Raw genomic sequence first — 17,872 nt, 5'->3', positions numbered from 1 at the left:
CTTCTTACTGATGTGTATATGTACTTCCGGTTCAGAGGTCAGGCAACACGAATGGCGTCCACATGTGTATCTGAGCTGTGAATCAAAACATTGATCGAAAGGTTGAATTTAATCAGAATTAAATTGATTGAATAAGAATCAAACGAGATGAAAGACACTCCGCTGTCCAACTGTGAGCGGGACTTTATTCTGAAAGCCATCGAGGAGAAAAAGGTGATTTTATTTTCATCGCTTTGACTTGAGTTTATCTTAAAAATGTAATTGGAGGCTATTTATTTGAAGGGTTTGTGGTTGTCGAAGTAGTTGTGTTTGGAGAAGGTGATCTTGATATTGAATAAACAGTTTTATAAAGTTCCTTGTCCCTCGTTTCCACAGCGTCTGGATGGACGGCAGACTTACGACTTCCGAAGGATAAAAATCACATTTGGAACCGACTATGGATGCTGTTTCGTGGATCTGGGGAAAACCAGGTGAGGTTCTACCCGAAACGTCTACTAAGTGACCCACTTCATGTTTAATAATGGAGTTATAACCGCACCTGAGCGTGAATGGTGCATTCACTGACCCCTGCATTCATTAGAGTCCCGTGCATGATGCATTCACTGTCATCTGTGGGTGGACTGACCGCCTTGCATGGCAGCCGCCTCCACCGGTGTGTGAATGTTTGTGTGAATGGGTGAATGTGATAATGCAGTGTAAAGCGCTGTAGTCTCTGCTAATGCAGATGAAAAAGTGCTATATAAGTGTAGTCCATTTACCATTTACCAGTCCATTACCTGCAGTCCCCCTGCATGGTGCATTCGCTGTCACCTTGCGCTGAGCTGTCTCCTCCGTGTTGTGTTCAGGGTCATGGCTCAGGTCTCCTGTGAGCTGGTGGCTCCGAAAGAGAGTCGACCCAACGAGGGGATCATGTTCTTCAACATCGAGCTGTCACCCATGGCGTCTCCGGCATTCGAGCAGGGACGGTGAGGATTTTATATCTCAACATGTCTCTGAAAGATGTAATTTTCAGCAAGGTGAAGTTTGATTCCCTCTGCTTGTTTTCTCTGACTCCGCAGACAGTCGGAGCTGTCGGTGAAGCTGAACCGACAGCTGGAGAGATGTCTGAGGAACTCCAAGTGCATCGACACCGAGTCTCTGTGTGTGGTGGCTGGAGAGAAGGTCTGTCCTACACACACACACACACACACACACACACACACGGATAAATGAGTTTGTCTTCCTCAGGCTTCTGTGGGGACATTTAAATCCTATAACTATTTCCTGTTTCCTTCCCTGGTTGACTGGCGGGTCCCGCCTTCGGCGCTCTCTCGGCGTGTTTCAGGTGTGGCAGATCCGGGTGGACGTCAGCATGCTGAACAACGACGGGAACCTGATGGACGCCGCCAGCGTGGCCGCCATCACGGCGCTGTGTCACTTCAGACGCCCCGACGTCGGCATCCAGGGCGACGAAGTCACCGTGGTGAGCGGGCGCCGGCCGAGGCCTCTGGATTGACGGGATCCTGCACGCCGCTGTGCCGGATTCAGGCCTGAGCCTCAGTTTGTAAAACCTGGTTCGAATCCTGGTTGTAGGATTGAATGACTCCGAGCTGTTGTGACTTTTTTGTGGATGCTAACCGATATGCACAGCCCCATCCGTCTGGTTTTACCGTTTTGAATCCATCTGGTTCAAGGTGAGCGTTTGTGTCCTCAGTACAGTCCAGAGGAGCGAGACCCGATTCCTCTCAGCATCTATCACATGCCCATCAGCATCAGCTTCTCCTTCTTCCAGCAGGGGTGAGACTCTGGCTTCTTGTCTTTTCCCAGTTTGAGGACTTTCTGGGAGCGTGAACGTGTCGGGGCTTGCTGCTGTTTCCCTGCAGGACGTTCCTGCTGGTGGATCCGTGTGAGAGGGAGGAGCGAGTGATGGACGGCCTGCTGATGATCGCCATGAACAAACACAGAGAGATCTGCTCCATCCAGTCCAGCGGAGGCATCATGCTGCTGAAGGAGCAGGTGATGGGGCCGACGAGCGCTGCAGACGCCACGTTGAAGAGCACATCGTCAATGCATGTCCACAAGCAGCGATTCCAGAGTTTAAAGTTCATCATCCCCACATCAGGGAGTTAAAACGTCGTTAGAATGCTGTGTGTTGTTGTTGCAGGTGATGAGATGCAGCAAAATCGCAGCGGTCAAAGTGTCTGAGATCACAGAGCTCATCAGCAAGGCGCTGCTGAACGACAGAACGGCCCGGTGAGAGACTCACAGCCACAAGTCGGCTTTTTCAGATGAATGGATCTAATCTGATCTCCTTCATCCAGCAGCTGCAGTTCAAACACACATCAGGTCCACAGATGGAGAGTAAATCGTTTTAATTAATGAAGAAAATGAAGGAATCAGAACTGAAGTAGACTGATGTTCAGTCCTCCACATCTCCTCTCAGATACCAAGTAGAGCTGCTGATATCAACAGACCATTTATTTGACCTTCATTTGGTTTGGTTTCCAGCACATGTTCAGCTGCGGTTTATTGAATTTCAGCCTTTTTTATGGTTTTTGTGCTTTTAACTTATTTTAATTGAATTAATGGAGCATAAACACACTTTTCTTCCACAAAAATGTTAAAGGATTCAATCACCCATTATTTTATTGGACGAACAACTCAGATTATTTCATAGAATCAAAACTGTTTCACCAAACTCATCAGAGTGCTGCTTCGTCATGGAGAGAAGCTGAATGAAACGGTGGCAGCAGTTTGGCCCTCCTCAGTGCTTCTGGCCTCACTGCAGGCTTCTCCATGAACACTCTGTGCTTTTGGACGTTAGGAAAGCGGGCGGTCGGTGCGGTTTTGCCGAATCGATGCCTCAGGAGCGGATCACCGCTCTGAAGACAGACGAGACGCTCATGGAGACGTCGGACGTGACGGAACGAGCCAACGACATCGTGGAGAAGGCCGGGGCTCCGCCTCAGACGTATCCTGAAGCCAACCGCAGACAGAATGTTGTTGTTTTCTCCGCTTGCCTCCTTGACCGCAGAGGCAGGGTCCCGTCCCCGCTGGTCCCCGCCCCCGGGGTCGGACAGGTCAGCCAGGGGCAGCAGAACACCTGGGGGCTCCAGGAGGAAGACGAGGACGACGACGATGATGATGATGAGCAGAATGGAAAAGAAACAAAGATGGAGACGGAGCCACAAGAGGAGGAGAAAGGAGCAGGTTTGAGACACTCAGAAACTTCTCTGTAAACGTTTTCTCCTTAGTTTTTAAAGACACTCACACACATCGTCTCACCTCGCAGGAGATGTGGTTGAAATCTCCGACAGCGAGGAGGAGGAAGTGGTCATTCTGACTTCAGAGACATCAGGCCAAGCAAAGCAAGTGGTTCTCGTTCTCTGCAGGAAGTGGAATTCAGGAGTTACCTGTAGCTCTGAGCAAAGATAATTCAGTTGGTTTTAATTGAGTTTCTCCTGATTTCAGAAACGCGGACTCCAGTTCTCACCAGAAGAGGGCAGCAGCGTCGAAGAGAAGGCCCAAGAAATAAGGAGAGCATGATCTGCTGCAGCATCTCTTCACATTGAACTGTTTCCTGGCTTTTTGTGATGCTTCGCCTCCTTGTGGAAGCAGCCGAGAGACAAAAAAGGACTTGTCATACATGTTTTTGTTTTGTTTCTACTCATTAAAGTATGTCTTGAATTTTTTCAGCCGAATGAAGGTGTTGGAGTCACTTATTTCCTCTTGTTTTGCACACTGCAGATGACGGATGTGTGTGTGCACGTATGGAAGTGTCAAACATTTCCATGTCTGAGCCGTCGGCGCTCAGGAAATACAGCTTGAGAGCATTTTGTTATGATCAGCTTTCCACATTTTACACAAATGGGCGTCTTAAAGACAGTTTGTGTAACAGGTTGGTGAATAAAGACAGCAGCCACATTACCTCCAGGCTGCTGTTGTGAGGTTTGTTTGTGCTGAGTCCCTGGATGGTCTCCATGACAACAGCATGACATCACCATGATGTCATCACTCATCAAAGTCACTGTTGTCCTTTTATGTTCTGGCTCTCAGGAAGACATTTTTGACTTTCTTTCATTCACTTCTTAGTGGCTGTAGAGTTCAGAGGTGTGAGAGGAAGGTGGTCGGCTGATTGGAGTTCGTTCGCTTCCAGATTTGAAGGCTGCTTCATCTTGTCTGCACTGGTCAGGCTGGTAGATTTCCTCAACGTGGTTTAGCTGATTGGTGTATTCAAACCTCGGAACCTGAAAAAGGCAGAAGATGGAGGATTACACACGTCACATCAAACGTAGAGTCACAGTAAACGACTTGGACGTCCATCCCACGGAGAAGGCCCTGGTGGTCCGCTACGAGGTGGAGGCGTCCATTCTGGCAGGAGGTCAGATGCTGAGCAAACGCAAAGAGGGGCAACAACTCATTAGAGTGAAAAACTTTTCCCCCAGGACTGATGTGGGAGCGTTGGCCAAGAAAGTGTTGGAGGAGTGTAAACTCATTCCTCCGTCACGTTTGCCCGAGCTGGAGCAGCTCCTCTGTTGCCTGCAGAAGAGGAAAAGGTCTCCTGCTGAGGGCAAGGTGGAGAAGAAAGACAAGAGAACGCTGAAGCCCAGACAGCTGCCTGAAGAAGCCAGCATAACCAGAGTGGATGAATATGTTGAGTTCCTCTCCCAAGACATCCCCGAGAAGATCAGAGGCTCTGCTCTCATTCTGAAACTCGCTCGCAACCCTGACAACCTGCTGGATCTCCAGCACAACCAGGCAGCTTTAGGAGCTCTGGCCAGAGTCCTGAGGGAGGACTGGAAGCGAAGTGCAGAGCTGGCCACGACCATCACGAGCATCTTCTTCTGCTTCTCCAGGTTCTCAGCGTTTCACGGAGTGGTGAATCAACACAAGATCGGCGCGCTGTGCTTGAGTGTTGTTGAATATGAGCTGGAGAGGCATGATGCTTGGTGTATGACGCTGCACAAGAAAAACAAGGCCAATGAGTTCAAACCAGAGAATCACTCTCTGAGAAGAGACCGGGACAAAGCTCTGAGGAAATACCAGGATCTCCTGGCCAAGCAGGAGCAGCTGCTCAGAGTGTGTTTGCGCCTCCTGCTGAATCTGGCCGAAGACACCAGGACTGAGCTGAAAATGAGGAAGAGAAACATCGTGGGTGTTCTGGTCAAACTTCTAGAACGGGACAACGAGGAGCTGCTGGTCCTGGTGGTGTCGTTTCTGAAAAAACTGTCCATCTTCCTGGAGAACAAGAACGACATGGCTGAGATGGACACGGTGGAGCGACTGGCTCGTCTGCTTCCCTGCAAACACAAAGCCCTGCTGAACCTGACGCTGCGTCTGCTGCTCAACCTGTCCTTCGATTCTGGACTCAGAGCCAAGATGGTGGAAGCCGGACTGCTGCCTAAACTGACGGCTTTGCTGGGCGATGAGAGCAACTGTCAGCTGGCCATGAGGATCCTGTACCACATCAGCACCGAGGACCGCTTCAGGGACATGTTGGTTGACTGTGTCCCTCAGCTCATGCAGATGTTGTCCAAACACGGTGAAGACGAAGCCAAACCTGAGCTCCTGGCTCTCTGCATCAACCTGGCTGCTAACAGGACGAACGCACAGCTCATGTGTAAAAGCAAAGGACTGAAGACGCTGATGAGGAGAGCTCTGAAGACCAAGGATCCTCTTCTCATGAAGGTCATCAGAAATATCTCCCAACACGACGGAGCGACCAAACTACGCTTCATCGACCATGTTGGAGACCTGGCAGCTGAGGTTGGATCAGAGGGAGAAGAGGACTGGGTTTTAGAGTGTCTGGGAACGCTGGCCAACCTCACCGTCCCTGACCTGGACTGGAAGCTGGTGCTGGAGGAGTATCACCTGCTGCCGTACCTGAAGGACAGACTCAAACCAGGGTCTGCAGAGGACGACCTGCTGCTGGAGGTGGTGCTGCTGATCGGAACAGCTTCCACGGACGAGGCCTGCGCTGCCATGTTGGCTGAATCGGGGGTCATCCCTGCTCTCATCGAGCTGCTGAACGCTAAGCAGGAGGACCACGAGTTCGTGTGTCACATTTTCTACATCTTCTATCAGATGGTGTCTCATCAAGCTACACGAGACGTCATCATCAGAGAGACCGGGGCTCCGGCCTACCTGATAGACCTGATGCATGAGAAGAACGCAGAGATTCAGAAAGTGTGCAGCAGCGCCCTGAACATCATCGAAGAGAACCATGAGGAGTGGGGAAGGAAGATCCAGCTGGAGAAGTTTCGATTCCACAACACTCAGTGGTTGGAGATAATGAAGTGGCGACAAGATCTGATCAGACATGTGATCCGTACCGCGATGATCAGAGATGTGATCCGTACCTCCATGATAACGACAACAACATGATTGACTTTGGTGTGACGTGCAGACGGATGAAGTCTGGGAGACGGTTCAGTGAGTCAAGACTACTGCTGATGAAGACAGGGATGAGGAGAGCTGCTGCATTCCGGGTTGGGTTGACTCTGGGCACTCTGGTCAAAACTGCTCCACCTGAAAATAATCAGCCTTCATCAAACTAGAAAATAATAAAAATATCACAAATGTACAGATTTAGTTTCTGCTCCTTTGATTCTGTTCGTCCTCAGTCAGATAAGGAACAAAAAGGTTGAAATTCACCTGTCACTATGAGACAACGTATCAACGCCTCAATCAATAATTTCTGATGTGTTAGAAAGCTGCAGAATGTGAAGTGGTTTGCTCTCTTCCCTCTCAGCGAAGATCCTCAGTGGAATCCAGGTTTTATGTCGGTGGTTTAAGCTTTACAAACACACAAAACATGGTTTCCTCACATCCAGTGGTTCAAAAACGGACTCAGTGTGGTTTGCAAAAACAAGACATCATTCACAAACTGGTGCATTTTGATTTGAAAACCAGAAACAAACCTATCAAATATAAACATCATCTGTGTGTCTACGTGGGACCCAAATCAAGCCTAATTCTGCTCTAAAGTGACCATGTAAACGCCTGAAAACTTTATTCAGATTTAAGTTTAAATCCAAATCGACCGGAGGGTTTATTCTTCTTTGGAAACGGAATTATATGCTAATTAGGCGCGACTTCTTTCTGGTCCTTTTTTCCCCCAAAACCTTTATTGAAAAAATAGGCATACAGACAAACAACTGTATATAAAATAAATTTCACAGCGTACATAATAACAAGTGTATATTGAAGATATAACAGGATGAGAAAACATAAAAATGCAAATTAAAAGAAAATTAAGGCATAAACTATCTAACCAGGGGTGACTGAAAGTAAATCTTTGAAGTACAGCAGTGTTCGTTCACTCTTTTTATTTTTTGTCAACTCCAGAGTGGTTGTATAAAAGTTTAATTCGGCAATAAAAACATTAAAGTTTGGACGGGACTTGGAGAACTTCATCTTGTGTATGTGAAACTTACCCATCAAAATCATGAGATTTGTTATAAAACGCATGGGCTTGTCATCAAATTCAAAATGTGAAATAACATCTTTGGGCCTGATTGTGATGGATTGTCTGGTTTTATTACAGATAATTTTCTCCATGTCCCTCCAGAATACAGTAGATGATTGGCAAACACAAAACAAAGGAAGGATCATCTCTGGCTCTTCTCCACAAAAACTGCACATTACATCCACTTCAGCAAACCTGGAAATTAGTTTGTTACAAGGATAAATACAATGTAAGATTTTAAAATGAACTTCTCTAATCTTGTTCAAAATGCAAATTTGAGAGGGACACCACCATGTTTTTCGCCACTTAATCCGGACCAACTGTGAATACCAAAAAAATGTTCCTCTGGGCAAAATCCTGCTTTGTTTCTGTAATGATTTCCTCATGTGTTTGTTTGTACATTTTCTGTCCTTTATGTCAGTCCCCTCGACCTGTAGAGAGGGTGTTTGAACATTAACATTTTGATAACTGAAGTGAGATTTCATTAAACTAATCATACCAATGGGAATAGCCTTTACAATAGAAACTAACTCTCCGTATTTAATAGGTAAGATTTTAGCTTTTAAGAAGTGCTCATAACTATAAAGATTTCCATTATCATCAAACAAAGCTGCCACAAAGACTGTACCCCTCTCAATCCATCTCTCTTTATATACTTGTTTCTGCTCGTTCTGCGCATGCTCCGTCCTGATGACGTAACATCCCAAGATGGCGGCCCGCGGTCCGTGTTTCGACTCGTATGGAGTCGATATATTTAACGGCAGTTTTAGAAGAATTGGATATAATGAAACACGCGGATCGATGGGCGCTCAACAACGCGGACATTTTCAAAGCTGCAGCATCAAAGTTAACCGAGAAAGAAAGACGAGAAAAACGTTGTTTACTTCCTGTAGACGTCACACGTCACGGACGCCCCCAGTCCAATCAGAGCGCTTCACAGACCCTGGCGTGAGAGAGGATTTCATCCCTTGTTTTTCCTATGAATATAATTATGAAATACTTAATTCTGCATTAAAAACACAATGTAACCATATTCAATGTGTTAGAAACAAATCGAGACAAACATTTATTCAATTACAAATGTATTTATATGTCCTTCAAATGCAAAAACAGTTCCAGAGTTATGTGACTTGTGACACACTTTTACCACTGTCCCCTGACTTGTCCCCTGACATGGGGGCCTGCCTCTCAGAGGTGACTTCAGGAAGAGGTTCTGGCTAAAAGACGAGCGAGTTTAATAACAATGAAGAGAACATTTCATCAAGTCTCAGCTGTCAAACATAAAGTCTGTGGGCCAAAGCTGGTCCGCCAAGAGGTCCAGTCTGGCCGCCACAGTGAGCTGAAGTCAAAGTGACAAAGGGAACAGGAACACAGTCAAAGTTGAATGGATGAAAACCATCTACCATCATACAAAAAAAAAAAGAAAAAGAAAAAAAAATTGCGAAATACTTACAGAAAACTTGTGGATTTAAAATAAAGCTCAACTGAAAAAGATCAAACTTGACTTGAAAAATTTTGCATCACATTAAAAGGACAATTTGAAATGGTTTTTTTAATTTATTTATTTTTTTACGTATTCAGAGTTTTTTTGTGAAAACTCCCCAAATGCCAGGCTCAGGGGATTCTGTTCAAAGTGGGTTTTTTTCTGCTGTCAGATGTCTCAATGAGCCCAATGTTATTGTTCAATTTCAAATTTAGCGCTTCCAAAAATGAACAAAAATTCTCCAAAACTTAAGTTTTATACACTTTCTGACCTCCTACTGCTCCAGATTCCTGTTTCGGTGAAGTCTAAAACTAATTTACGTCCAATTTTCTGAATTTCAGAAGAAATGTAACTTTCAACTGTTGTCTCTTTTCTTCTCAAGTTACAAACACTTTGACAGTTGAAACAAGTCAAAGGAAAAATAAAAGCTTTTTAAATAAACTGAAGTTATGATGAAGTGAAACGGAACATGTTAAACTCTCCAAAAATTAGTATCTGCTCTCCTAAACCTTTCAGGATCCCTCTGTCAGATTCCCTTTTCATACATGCAGATCAATATTTTAGTTCCTGCACGTGACAGTGAACGCATGAATATGAGGAGAAACTTTGGTTTTTATAGAAATGAACCTCCTTAAATGTTTTGAATTCATGCATTAAAAAAAAAAGTAAAGCTGGAGAGAAACAACTGAAGTCCATGTAAAATTTTGGACTCACCACCTTCTGGCTCAGATCATCAGCCTGCTGCTCCTCCTCCTCACACGCTGCATTTCCAGAAGTTGCGCGCGCCCCTGGAGAAGCTGCGTCTCCCCGTGGAGTGTGGCTCGCCCTTCGCTGCTTGTCTTCCTGTGAGCCGCGGGTAGATGGAGTCCTCTCTGGAGTTCTCCGGCTCTCTGGGCAGCGTGTCGTCGCTCGCCAGCCGCTGCCGGACCTTCAAGGTGCTGGTGATCGGGGACTCCGGGGTGGGGAAGACGTGCCTGACGCACCGCCTGTGCGCCGGAGAGTTCCCCAGCAGGATGGAGGCCACCATCGGTGTGGACTTCCGCGAGAGGCTGCTGGACGTCGATGGAGAGAAAATCAAGGTAAAGTGGAGAGGATGCGTCCAAATCATGAGTTATGAGAGTTTCAGGACTTTACTGTCATTTTACGCACAAAATTGCGTCGAATCTGTAGAAACCCTGAAGATCACCACAAAAGAAGTCTTTGAAAAATAAGTTTGACTTTTTTAAATATAATTCTGACTTTTATCTTACGAATTCTGAATTTTTTTCCCTCTAAAATGGACACCTATTCCCCTCCAAATTCTCTAAATGAAGACAGCCTGCAGGTGTTTATGCAGTGTGCATGTGTGCGTCTGCGTGCGTCTCTGAGCTCGATGAAGCTGTTTTGTGTGGATTAAAGCTCACAATGAGGGAAAGAGCATTAGAGTGAGCTAAATAAAGTTTTTTTGTGACTCATCATTAGAAAGCCACACAGAAATGTGAGTGAATGCTGTCAATGATTCATCAGCATGAAGAGTGACTGAACCGGTGAACGATGTGTCTCCAGTCATTCTTCAGTCCTCAGCTGGACTCTGGTGTTTCACGTTGTGTTGTTTGTTTGGTGATTAGGAGCTTCCACATCCCTGAATCGTCTCCTTCCACGGACAGTGTGTTGAATATTTGAAGCCTTCAGAGTCGTGCAGATCTTCTTGAGACCAAACTCGACTCCGTCAGGTTTCCTGAATCCAGTGAATTGGACATTTATCCATTTCTTTCCCTTCAGAATCCATCACATCCCGTTTGTCACATCCCGTTTATCAGGATGTGATCCAGGCTAATTGTGGATGGAGGCAGAGTCTGTCATGAAGCACTGGAATCGTTTGAGGTTCGGTGCTTCATGTTCTTCCACTTCTGACTAATCTGTGGTTTGTGTCACGTTTTAATGCCAGTTATTACTGAAAACTACTGAATTCCAGAAGATTAGCAGTTTCTTTACATTATTGCAGCTTCAGATAACCTGGGTGAAATAAAAGTAAAGATGATATACAAAATGCATCATATAGACCAGGGGTGTCAAACATAAGGCTCGTGGACCAAAAACAGGCCTGCAAGAGGCTCCAATCCACCAAAATACTGAGAAAATAGTGAAAACTTCAAAGAAAAGATTGATCTTTTTAATCAGAACGATGTAACCTGATGCAGCAATGTTCAGCCAATAGAAATCTGTTCCACACTCATGTTAAAAACACGAAGTGGAGGAATTAGAGAGAGACTGCAGCTCTTTCTGTGTCCCTTCTTTAACCAGACTTTTACATTTTATCTCCTCTGAAAGCTTTAAACATGCTCAGGAGCTGTTTTAAAGTTCCACACTGCAGCGTGACTCTGCTGTGTCACACATGAGTGTTTGTCGCAGCCTGAAAATTCTCTGCATGGCAGAAAATCAGTGTGTGAGTGTGTGTGTGTCTGTGTGTGTGTGTGTGCAGGACTGAGATTCTTCACAGGAATGCTCACTTGCAGCCCCGTTAATGCATTAAATCCACCTCCAGACTGTGAGGAGTTTGCAGCGAGATGCGTGACGTTGGTGTGTGTTTCCTGACAGTTTTGAAACCACATGACAGAGGAAGTTTCAGATTTGGTAACGGCTTCAGGATCCCTGTTCTCGATTTCCAGAAGTTCATCAAACTTTAGTTGTGTTTGCAGTTTGGTGCGGTTTAAAGGGCAACTTCGGTTTTTTGACACCTGGACCTTATTTCTAGGTGTGTGCATGCTCATATACTCACTCAGACAAACATCGTGCAGCTCGGAGTCCTTCAGAAGTTATTTAGATCCAACCGATGTAGCCGCACTTAGCGGGGGCCACGGCAATGGAGCTTCAGCGCGGGACATAATCTCTGCAAAGTCGCTCATTTCGGCTGTATTTCTTCATCCATCGCCAGTGTTATCATAAAGGCAGCATATCTACCGTTTTCAGGTGAGTCAGCTGACAGTTTTCGCTAACTTAGCCACAATTAGCTCAGATGGGAACGTTGCGGAGCTCCTCTCCCCAGCAGAGAGGCCTCGGCTGTCACGGTGCCCCGGCGTCTGACTTCCAGGGGCCGAGTTGGAAAATGGCCCTCAGCTGCTCCACGGAGGCTCCGGACACCGGCGAAGACGCACGGCTTGCGCGCGGCCGCTGGGCCGCTGGAGCTCTCTCCTCGCCGGGAGGAAGCGTATCTCCGCCGCCCGGCGGATGCGCGCTCCAAGCCAGGCTGCGGGACACCGCCAGAGGTCCCCCTTCCGACCGAAAGGCAACCCAGCGCTGATGGAGGGAAAAATACAGCCGAAATGAGCGATTTTGCAGAGATTATATCCCGCGCTGAAGCTCCCTTGCCGTGGCCCCCGCTAAAAGTGCAGCTGCATCGGTTGGATCTAAATAACTTCTGAAGGACTCTGAGCTGCACGATGTTTGTCTGAGTGAGTATATGAGCATGCACACACCGAGAAATAAAGTCTAGGTGTCAAAAAACCGAAGTTGCCCTTCAAAGAGTTTCACGGAGATTTGCAGAGCGATAGAAAATAAAATAAGAAAAGGTGTTAAAAGGTGAAATCAGAGAGAAAAAGAGAAGTGGACTAAAAGAAGCTCAAAGCAGACATGGAACATTGCAGTGGTTTAGTGCAGACATTCAATCAATTCAACATCATTTAAAACAGTAAAATATTGGTGATATGAGGTCACAGACTGAATTATAAATACAGTTAATGTTTAATTTCTTTATCCTGCAAAGAAATCTTTCATTTTCTGTGCATAGATTTAGTATTAGATGATTTGTGGTGTTTATTTTCAGAATTGAAAACTTATTTTCATCATCAACCTGAAAGGGGACACTGCATTATTTTTATTTTCACAAATGTGTGTTGTTGTTTTTTTTATAAATAGTTTTTATTTTTAAAAAAATATGCCATGTTGCACAGTTAAAAAGGTTAATAATTTAATCAATCAGACTCTGAAGGCATTCTCTCTTTTTCCAGCCTGAAAGATGTTTTAGTGAAGGTACATCAGGGGAAAGAGGGATCAGTGGATTGCTCTGGCGCCTCACAGCCAGCCTGTCCCTGGTTTGATTCCGGGTTTGTGTGCAGAGTTAGCATGGTTAGCAGACCCGATGGATGCTCGATGGATTGACTGACGAATAGATAGAAATTTCAACCGAGTCTGAAGTGAGGAGTCAGATCAATCTTCAGGTTTAATATGGTTCAAGTCTGGAAAGGAGTTTTTCTGAGACATGAAGTCAACACTGGATTGTTAAAGCTGCTTTAACTCAGCATGTTTTTGAAACATGTGGCAGATAAATACAGATTCTACTCATGAGAGTCACGAGGTTAAAGGAACCTGTGAGGAACGACGGCGCCTCCAGAGAGAAATGCAGCTTTCTAACCATCAGATTGATTCTTTCTCTTTGTTTCCTCTCAGAGACGATTCTCTGGATCTCAGAGTGTTTGAGGGATTTCAGCGCATGACTTCTTTTCCTCTCTGTGCCCCGTTTCTCCTGCGTTTCCTCTTTTTTCTTGTTTGGGTCTTTCGTCACCAACTTCTTTGCTCTCCGTCTTCCTTCCTGTCCCCTCTGCTGGATCAGCTGCAGCTGTGGGACACGGCGGGACAGGAGCGCTTCAGGAAGTCCATGGTGCAGCACTACTACCGGAACGTGCACGCCGTGCTCTTCGTCTACGACCTGAGCTGCCCGTCCAGCTTCAGCGGCCTGACGTCGTGGCTGGAGGAGTGCCGGCAGAACTCCGTGAGACAGGAAATACCCAGGTAGCACCTGTCCCAGTCCACGGCTCCGTGTGAGGGAGGAGCGTTTCCTGTTCTGTGTAGTTTAAAGCAAATCACTTCATAATGCGTCCCCGAGGTGAGGAGGGAGACGGGCCTGAGCCGTCCCGTCTGCGGCACTGAAACCAGCATTTTATGAAGAGACGACTCTGCCTGTCTCATCTGGTCAAATGGGGTTACATCTGTGTCTGTGTCCCGTCTCATCTGGGGTCCCGTCTTGTCACTTCTAGTGTTCCATCTGCTGTCTCGTCTAGTGTCTCGTTTCATCTGGTGTCTGTCTTGTCTGGTATCGTCTCGTCTGATATCGTGTTTCGTCTGGGGTCCCGTCTCGTCTCGTCTCATCTGGCGCCTCGTCTCGCTTGGTCTCGTACCTCGTCTGGTGTCTGGTGTCGTGTTTTGTCTGGTCTGGTGTCTCGTCTCGTCTGTTGTCTTTTGTCCTGTCTCAACTAGTGTCCTGTCCCGTCTCGTCTGGTGTCTGGTCTGGTCTGGTGTCCTGTCCTGTCCTGTCCTGTCCTGTCTGGTGTTGTTCTTTCTGGTGTGTCTGTCGTTACGTCCTTTCTGGTGTCTTGTCTCACCTCATTGTCTCATGTCCTGGCTTTTGTCTTCTCTAGTGTCTTGTCGTACTTATCGTGTCCTTTGTGTTGTTTTTGGTTTACATCTTGTTTTGTCTCTTAAAGCTTAATTTCTAATGAATATTCAACCATAAAATGTAACTTTAGACATTTTCCAACGATTCCATCCATCTTCTGTGATCATTTTATCTAAGTAGGAGAAAAGCAGAGCACTGGCAGAACATGCAAACTCCAAACAGAAAGGCGCCAGCCTGTTGATTGTCATGTTTCCTGTTTTAAACACTCCAGTTACCCAATGTGTCAAAGATTTCCTAACAGTGATCTCATACCAGAAAGACCATTTAAAAAGCATTTAGAGACATGTTCACCTCACGATGGATAAGAACTTAAAAAAAACAAAAACGGGGGGACTGAGACACTGAAGAGCTGCCAGGTACAGAAAGTCGAAGGTCTCTTGAAAATCAGGAAATGTGGTCAGCAGGGTTGTGGTTGAATCTGGCGTCTCCTTCAGGTTCCTGGTGGGGAACAAGACCGACCTCCGGGAGTCCCGGCGGTCCGACGGCCTGGTGAGCCAGGAGCGGGCGCTGGACTTCGCCCGGACTCACCACATGACGTTCTTCGAGACGTCCGCCAAGAGCTCGCCGAAGCATCGCAGTAAGGGACGGCAGCCCGGCGGCGGCGGCGGCGCTCCAGGTCAGCAGAGCGCAGTGGAGGACGTCGTCGCCGCCATCGGAGCCAAACTGAAGGGACAGAAGAAGCCGTCGGTGTCGAGTCCTCCGGCGTACAGCGGGTCCTTCAAACTGTCCAACCAGAAGAACCCGGAGAAGGACGTGTTGAGCTGCTGCTGAGACGAACCGGAGGAACCGGAGGAACCATGGGACTTTTTATGAACGTCTGTTTATGTCGTGTGTGTGAATTTTTAAACCCTGCATTCCGTATTTATTCTCAACTGTGTGAAATTTTCTACCTTTATCTGTTTTGAAATAGCTGTGAAATAAAAAGTGCTTTTAACTTGAAGCGTCAGTGGACTTGAGGCGGCTGTGACTGATTGTTTCCACCGTGGGTGGGCTCTCTGCTGCCTGACAGACCGATCTCACGTCACCTCACTTCCTTTTCGGCGTTTGACATGTCAGGATGACGAGCTGCGCTGCAGCGCGAGGCGCCACATGACGGGAAGGTCTGTGGAGTGCTGCTGGAGTCACATGACGGGCCGGACGCTCTCACCCAGCGCTTCACTCTGGCCTCGTTTATTGGAAAGCATGTTTTTACTCCTCTTTACTTCAAATTTCTTGTTGTTGGGAGAAAGAAGGCGCCAGCATGAGGAAGATGCTCTATATCAGGGGTGTCAAACATAAAGCCCGTGTAACAGAACCGGCCCGCAAGAGGCTCCAAATCAAGAGAATGCTAATTTGAAAGGGAATTATGACTCTGTTTTACCAATCTGGAGCTCTCAAAAAAAAAATTTTCAACTTTCATTTTTGATCAGTGTTGAAAGTTTTGTCATTTCTTTAAAGGAATCTGTAGTGGAGCTACTGGATTGGTCACTTATGTGAAAACAAACTCTTCTTTTACGTGTTTTAATTGTGATGTCTTGTGTAGATCGTTGTGTTGTTGCTTTCCGGGATGAATGAAGTGAACAGGAGCTTAGTGAAATAGAAACATTCAGAAGCTGTTAATGCTCAGTGCAGAAAGAGACAGCAGCTCCACAGCCCTGCTGTGTGATAGTAATCGATTACTTGTGAGCTTTTGCACACGGCGACTTTAAACTACATCTCAGGATTGTGGAAGTTGTTTTGGCTTCACAGTCTCGTGGTGTTTTGTGAAATTTCGTGTCCAGTTGATGATTCAGACGAGGCGGACGGCGGTGCAGGCTGCGGGCCTTCACGGGTGACTTCAGGCTGAGGGAGAGTGTGCACGTGCACGTGCACCAGCGTCACAATGGTGCAACATTCATCAGGCCAACGACAGATGTGGTGTGAGATCAAGAGGGAGGATGAACACAGGAAGAGAGGAGCCGCTGCTGTTTTAATCTAGAACTGCTGAAGCTGCAGTGAGGTTGATTTACACTGGATCTGTTTGGATCAATTAGAACTTCTGCTCTTTCACTGGATCCTCTTTAAAATGTTTGACTCCACCACTAGATGTCAGTAACTCCCACACAGACACACACACGACAGAAAATTGGGGAAAAACGTGATTTTCTTTAATTTTGAGGATCATTTTGTGTATGATGTGAAATCAGCAGTTTGAATTGTGGGAAAATTACCCCAAATGTTGATTTTAGGTCACAAACTCTGAATAGAGACTGAGAATAGGGTTATGGGGAGCTATTGCTTGATGAGAAATGTAGAGTCTGTTTTTGGAGGTCTATTTTTCTGGAAACAAAATGTTTGTGCACTCAGAAAATCTACAGCCTGTGGTCATTCTGATGTATTGGAAGGAGATTTGTGCATGCTCCATAAAAATCAAAATTTCTCTCACGATAAAACGCTAAAAATAATTCAATTAAAATGTAAAAATTTGCTCATTTCTAACTGAAAGTGTCGTTTCATAGCATTTCTTCATCAGGGCCATGAACAGCGTGGAGGTCAGGAAGATGCTTTTACTGGAGAATAAATTAGAATTAAAGTTAGAAAAGTGAAGCACGAAGCTGTTCATCATTTTCGTCAGTGAAGAACCGGCTCTAAGTGTAAAGAATATTTATCAGGATTATAAAATATGGATCTAAAATCAACATTTGCCTACTTTATAAAAATGACTCATCAGATATTTCATTCTATTTCTATAAGAAAATAAAAGCATTTTACTGAATTTTGAAAATTCAGCAGACATTCCCACTTGTTTCCCAGAGTCAGGGTTTCAGGTGTTATTGGGTCTCTTCCTCACACACTGTGAACCTTTCTGCTGTCCAATAAATCCCCAGAGCGACGCCTCCTCTGTATGTTTGACACGACAAGTGTCGACTATTATTAGACGTCAGAAGGTCGTATTTGTTCAGATCACAGGCCCTGTACTGTAAATCCATATATATGACGGAGTCGGGACAGCAAGGAGATGTAGAAGGTTTTTTTAAACCAATAAACCTTTGATTTTCTCTGAAATAATAATGATTTCCACAATAAATTAATAGTTTGAATTGATTGTGATCACATTAAGAAGAGAACAGACACAAAAATCTATATCTTTAAATCTATAGAACTGAAATGGAACTTTCAGATGAGGTGTATCGGTTTTAAATTTTTAGCCCGGTTGGAAAGCGACAGCTGGTTTCTTTTCCCTTTAACCTGTGATATTTAGGTTGTGGGAGAGCTGGTGACACCGAGATCCAAGACAACAAAGGTCACGGTGCATGTGAAGCCTGGCGAGGGGTTCAAAAGGTTCCCCGCGTTATGTAATATCATTTCTTCTTTGTAGAATAATTAGACAGCAATACTGGGCTTATAGCAGACGGTTTAAACACATTTCACGCTCCACATACAGATCAGTGTCATCTTGAATGGGCCATACTGGTGAAACTGTGCAATAATAACCTTTATATTTGAAGTTTAGAGCTTTTCTGTGCTCTGCTGCAGAGCATGTCTGATAAAA

General features: G+C 45.8%; 2 protein-coding genes and 1 pseudogene across 2 annotated transcripts; all 3 read left to right on the top strand.

Moving 5' to 3' along the window:
• Window positions 1-43: 43 nt before the first annotated feature.
• Window positions 44-3,674, top strand: exosc9 (exosome component 9). The gene is made up of 12 exons (XM_030094067.1): window positions 44-213; window positions 376-470; window positions 846-965; window positions 1,059-1,161; window positions 1,325-1,462; window positions 1,694-1,776; window positions 1,863-1,995; window positions 2,144-2,232; window positions 2,804-2,950; window positions 3,020-3,189; window positions 3,272-3,347; window positions 3,451-3,674. The coding sequence occupies exons 1-12, from the start codon at window positions 148-150 to the stop codon at window positions 3,512-3,514; spliced, it is 1,284 nt and encodes a 427-aa protein (XP_029949927.1). The 5' UTR covers window positions 44-147; the 3' UTR covers window positions 3,515-3,674.
• Window positions 3,675-4,242: 568 nt separating this feature from the next.
• Window positions 4,243-6,432, top strand: LOC115389877 (kinesin-associated protein 3 pseudogene; annotated as a pseudogene).
• A 3,325-nt stretch (window positions 6,433-9,757) lies between these two features.
• Window positions 9,758-15,132, top strand: LOC115390560 (ras-related protein Rab-33B-like). The gene is made up of 3 exons (XM_030094466.1): window positions 9,758-10,009; window positions 13,519-13,697; window positions 14,796-15,132. The coding sequence occupies exons 1-3, from the start codon at window positions 9,791-9,793 to the stop codon at window positions 15,130-15,132; spliced, it is 735 nt and encodes a 244-aa protein (XP_029950326.1). The 5' UTR covers window positions 9,758-9,790.
• The last annotated feature ends 2,740 nt before the right edge of the window (window positions 15,133-17,872 follow it).

Source organism: Salarias fasciatus, chromosome 6 (genome assembly GCF_902148845.1).
Source record: "Salarias fasciatus chromosome 6, fSalaFa1.1, whole genome shotgun sequence".
Lineage (NCBI taxonomy): Eukaryota > Metazoa > Chordata > Actinopteri > Blenniiformes > Blenniidae > Salarias > Salarias fasciatus.
Note: the sequence above shows the minus strand (reverse complement) of the source record. Positions and strands in the feature narration are given on the sequence as shown.

Bases quoted from the DNA above. Each gene is read 5' to 3' on its own strand.
- exosc9 (XM_030094067.1), top strand. From the start codon at position 148: ATGAAAGACACTCCGCTGTCCAACTGTGAGCGGGACTTTATTCTGAAA. The intron at 214-375 runs GTGATTTTATTT...TCGTTTCCACAG, and splicing joins AAGCCATCGAGGAGAAAAAG to CGTCTGGATGGACGGCAGAC. The intron at 1,162-1,324 runs GTCTGTCCTACA...GGCGTGTTTCAG, and splicing joins GTGTGGTGGCTGGAGAGAAG to GTGTGGCAGATCCGGGTGGA.
- LOC115390560 (XM_030094466.1), top strand. From the start codon at position 9,791: ATGGAGTCCTCTCTGGAGTTCTCCGGCTCTCTGGGCAGCGTGTCGTCG. The intron at 10,010-13,518 runs GTAAAGTGGAGA...CTGCTGGATCAG, and splicing joins TCGATGGAGAGAAAATCAAG to CTGCAGCTGTGGGACACGGC. The intron at 13,698-14,795 runs GTAGCACCTGTC...CGTCTCCTTCAG, and splicing joins GTGAGACAGGAAATACCCAG to GTTCCTGGTGGGGAACAAGA.